The sequence below is a fragment of the Aplysia californica genome, unplaced genomic scaffold, assembly GCF_000002075.1.
Source record: "Aplysia californica isolate F4 #8 unplaced genomic scaffold, AplCal3.0 scaffold00426, whole genome shotgun sequence".
Taxonomy (NCBI): domain Eukaryota; kingdom Metazoa; phylum Mollusca; class Gastropoda; order Aplysiida; family Aplysiidae; genus Aplysia; species Aplysia californica.
In genome coordinates, this window is record NW_004797696.1 from 371,035 (window position 1) to 375,851 (window position 4,817).

Consider the following 4,817-nt stretch of genomic DNA (forward strand, 5'->3'; position numbering starts at 1 on the left):
ACTAGTGTGTTTGTGTGTGTTTGTGTGTGTGTATGTGTGTGTGTGTGTGTGTGTTTGTGTATGTCTGTGTGTTTTGTTTTGATATGGTAGTGTATGTAGATGTTTCTAAATTAATTTTCTTTACTGTCCTCTGTTTACAAATATGCATCATTCTTGTCTGCAGCGTGATGCCAATTTTTATGCACTTTATTGTCGCAGTGAGATGCAAACTTGTCTTTCTTTGTACTGCGTAACCATTTCACCAAGATTCTTCAGAATGCTTACGTTGACATTTATTTGTCTAATCCGGCACATTGACAAATGAACAGGGTAGTAAGCAGGACATGACATTTGTTACAATTTAATATATAATATATATATGCAAAAGTCATACTCAGACTTCCATGTTCTGAAATACCCTTTTTTATGCAGTATAATTTTGCACTCAGGAACGAACTTCAGATTCCTATCGACTCCTGGTAGCTATATATAATATATGTAACACAATGTCTTCAGCGTGTTGTTGAGGATAATTCTGCAGCGGTGTCATGGAGTTGCATTGTCATAACGGGGCGAGGTCAAAATGACTGTCACATGGGAGCCCATTGCTCAAACCAATGAAACGCCGAGGTTTGGAACTAGCAGAACCGAAACCAATCGATCACAGAATGTAGCCAAGCAACATTTAGCACGCTTCTGCTTTCCGTGACTTTTGGCTCATCCCGGGAAGATACCTCACGGACAGAAAGCTTCCCCCCTCCTACCACGAGATCTTTGTCCTCGTTCCACGCTCGCCGCCCCGCGCTATAAATTTGGCTGGCTCGGGTGTTGCACTTCAGTATCATACAGTATCACAACGTCTAGCAACAAGTAGGTTGGCTCTGGAACTGGGTTTATCCTCGGAGATTTTAAACTCGATAGTAACAGTAGCTGAGCTACGATTTATTTTTTTCTTTCTGGAGACCACATTCACACAACACTAGCGAACATTTGGTGTACAGATATTTTTGTGGCCTCATCGTTGAAACAACAATTTTTAGGCTTTTGAGCCTGAGAAAAAAAACCCCATCAACAGACGGAGACGTTCATCATCTTTTAAGACGTTACCAGCAACATCGTTGATTTCTTTTCTTTGAGTCAACGCAAAGCTTCAAGAGTATACGGGACTTGACAATTGTATATTATTTGAGGTTGCCTGAGTGGAGAGTTTCGTCATCGATTTTTGCAATCGTGAGCGGAGAGGGAGAGATTCGTAAGTTGCATGTTTTCATCCGTCTAACACTTTTATTCCTAAACGTATACCGGTACAGATCTACCATTGCTGAAGAAAATAGAGCCATGAAGCATGTCAGAAGTTAAATGGGTGCACATGTGGATTACTGGCTGTGTCTGTTCGTTTTCAGTTTAGGTCTATGCCGTGATATTGGAAACGTATACTGGACACTGAATACCCGGGCTTCCAGAGTGAAAGAAAAACTGGACATCTGGACAGTTCCGCTGGGGTTGACCTTTTCTAATGTGCTAAAAGCTGCTCCTTACCTTACTTAGTTTAAGGACTTCACCCCCCCAACAGAGCATTTTATAGGACGCACTTTAGGCTCAGTAGCCTGTACAAGAAAACAAGAATATAGGTAGAATGAGTCGTTGGATATATAGATAGTTACCAGAGAGTTTGGAACAAGAATCTTCTGTTTTTTAATCTAGACCATGCCCAGTTTCGTATTCAGTTTTTTTTTTTTTTTGGGGGGGGGGGGCTGTGGTTTGAAATGGGCCTATTTTCAAGATAGGAAGCTTTGTTCTTTATTTATAACTTTCTCCTGTTATCTTCTTTCATGACATGGCAGGAAAGTGTTTTTGGTCCCTGTCACTGTCTTGCTCCGCGAACAAATTTTAAACAGTGGAAACTATCTTCTCTGTCACAACTGTCTGCCCGATTTCCTGTGTATTGAACCGTGGGTAATCTTTTCTCCTTAATTGTCTCTGGATTTTATAGCTTTTTTTTTTTTAGTTAATTACTCACATCCTGAGGTTTGCGGGCCTTTTTTTGTTTAGTTATCATAGCGTATGTCGTGTCATCGTATCTTTGAAGTTGGTCTTTTTTCTTGCATTTCTATGTCTTGTGTATTGATCTAAATAGAGTAAGTGTAACCCATGTGAACCGTGTGAAGTCTTACACCTGTTGTGCCCGTTTCGATCATGTACTTTGTATCTGTTTATTTTACGCTGTAGCCTACAACTTAGTTATTACAACTTGCGCATGTGAGTGGTTTCCTTTGCCGCTCATCGGAAATATTTTTGTGTGATCGAGTCACCAAACCGACGAGCCACAAGATTGACCGTTGGCTAAAAGGTCACGATTAGTGGAATTCGCTGGTCGTGTAGCATCTCTAGAAAAAAGAAATAAATAGATGGTTTTTACCCCCCCTCCCTCCCAATAACACTGTGTGTGTTTGTGTGTGTGTGTGTGTGTGTGTGTGTGTGTGTGTGTGTGTGTGTGTGTGTGTGTGTGTGCTCTCCAGCGCGTTACGTTCCTTGTACGTCTTCAGGGTTTGAAAAAGGAAAATAAAAACCAACTCGAAACTTCGCTTTACCAAGTCTGTTCGTGGAGAGCGAAACAGCGAATACGACTAAATTAACGTATCAAACGACAGGTTTTTAAAGTGCTTTCTACTGCACACCTTCCCCTAATTAAACCTAAATAAACCCAACCTCTTAAACAACAAAAAAGCAACAACAAAAAACCCCACAAAAATCCCAAACCCTGATAAAACAACAAACAAAGTAAACAAAACAAACAAACACCCCCCCACCCCCGTTTTCTTTATTTTGAGTACTCTGGTTTCTTCAAGGCCTACTACAATATTATGCCCAACGGCTAACCAAGGTTGGCTGTTGGATGCTAACGGATCGTACACTTTCCCACCGATCTGATATTAATACTCTGTCTATATTAACAGGTTACTCTGTTTGGCTATTTCTTCGATCTAAATTAGTATTATATTGTCTCCGTATTACTCTGGAATTGATTCAACAACACAGTAGACACAATAATTAAACCTGTTCATACTAACGACGTCATTGTGGAGGTCGGAAAGAAAGGCAAAAAGAAAAGAAGGCCGAGGGGGTTGGGAAACTGAATGCACCCAGGAGCCGCGCAATGAGTGGATGTTACGTAAGGAACTCAAACCCAGACTATCCGCTCGTGTTGGACCGGTAGTTTTCCACGCATGCGGCGTCTGGTTTGCATGCATCGCGCTTTCTCCTGTTCTATGCAACTAAGCAGTATTATTTTTGAAAGCATTGTTTTCCACATTATGTGCAGCATTACTACATCTTGGGCGATGATGATATTTTCTCGTCCTTTTTCTTTTACCTCTTGATTTTGCACTTTTCTTGGCTGAAGCCCCCTATTGATTTCTTTTTCATTAACTGACAAATTGTCGGAGCATGTAATGTTGGTAAGCCATCATGCAAGTTTAGTCCGTTTCTTTTCGTTGCTCCTTTATTTCAATCAGAATGTTCAGTGACTGATGAGGATTGAATAGTTTCTTTGTTTTACTTTTGACGATGCGATATGTTTTGTTAAATTCTTACTTACATTGCTGAGAGTTTATTCTCTATAAAAGCAAAGTGCTACGTTTCCAGGGTACGGTTATGTGCGAAAACTAATTATTGTCAACAACCCATTTTATATACTTTATTTATACACAAGCCACTCACATGAAATCATTCGGCATTTGCAGAAACAAGGCAAACAGTCAAATCTGCCTGTCTGCCTGGTTTGGTGTATTAGAAATGGTCATGTGCTAAAATAAAGTGGAGAAATGATCAAAAAGGGAAAACAAAGTATTCATTATTTTTGTTGAATCAGAGTGGACTGAGCTTACCCTAAGTGTGTGGGTACGTTGAATTTTTATAACCTGGAAGCAAACAAATAACTATTCAAGAAAATAGCATGAATTTTTCTTCAGTTGATAATTATATTTATAAATATTTATAAATCTTTCTCTTTGTTCCCCACAGAGCATGGACAAGCGCCGTGATAGTGTGGACAGTTCTTCTTCGTCCGGAGGCAGCATCGCCAAGATGAAGATTGAGGAGGACGCCGCAGCCCGAGGTGGCTGGGGAGGGAAGCTGGACTTCATTCTCACCTGCATTGGTTATGCCGTAGGGCTGGGCAACATCTGGAGGTTTCCCTACCTGTGCTACAAGAGTGGTGGAGGTGAGATCCTTGTTTATACAACCCGTGACTCCATGGCCATTTGAATTGAAGACCGAGCATAGTCATCACTTATTTTCAGTTTTGAGACAGACAATTGTAACCTTAACCATTCATGATTTATTCACACAGACAGCGAACCATCGATGTTTATCGTAATAGGAGATACAGCTGTGCTCATATATAAGCAAAGTGTGCTCTAATGATGACGCCATTGGCCATGTATATTGAAACTTTTTAGTTTTTGTTATGTGCCTTTGATAGTTTTCAGTTTGTTTTACTAAGTTTTACGGTGCTTGCAACTGCATAAGGTCATATGAGCGCCTAGGGGTAGATGTCAACAAAGAAATCCAAACGGAGAATCAGGCTAACTCTGTTCCCCTCTCTAGCCCCAACAACACAAAGCCTGCTTCGACGGTCGAAGCACCCCGGAAAAAGCCTTTCGCAAGAGAGTGACAAACAAACGTAGGAAGTACAGAAAAATGAAGATAGTAAGGGTGAGGAAAGAAAAAACAGCAGTTCCTCCTATGTTGTTCCGGCACAGTGTGAGCTTAACATTAAAAATCAGCCCATTTACAATTCTACTGTGCATAAGAACATATTAATACCCCCCCCCCCC

General features: G+C 40.7%; 1 protein-coding gene across 1 annotated transcript in view; it reads left to right on the plus strand.

Annotated features, from left to right (window-relative positions):
* LOC106012599 (sodium- and chloride-dependent glycine transporter 1) overlaps positions 1-4,201 on the plus strand; it is a gene marked incomplete at its 3' end in the record, with an annotated part of 9,230 nt that extends 5,029 nt beyond the window's left edge. Inside the window, 1 exon segment of the mRNA XM_035971387.1 lies at positions 4,003-4,201. Within this exon segment, the coding sequence (XP_035827280.1) occupies positions 4,003-4,201 (199 nt within the window).
* Positions 4,202-4,817: the final 616 nt, after the last annotated feature.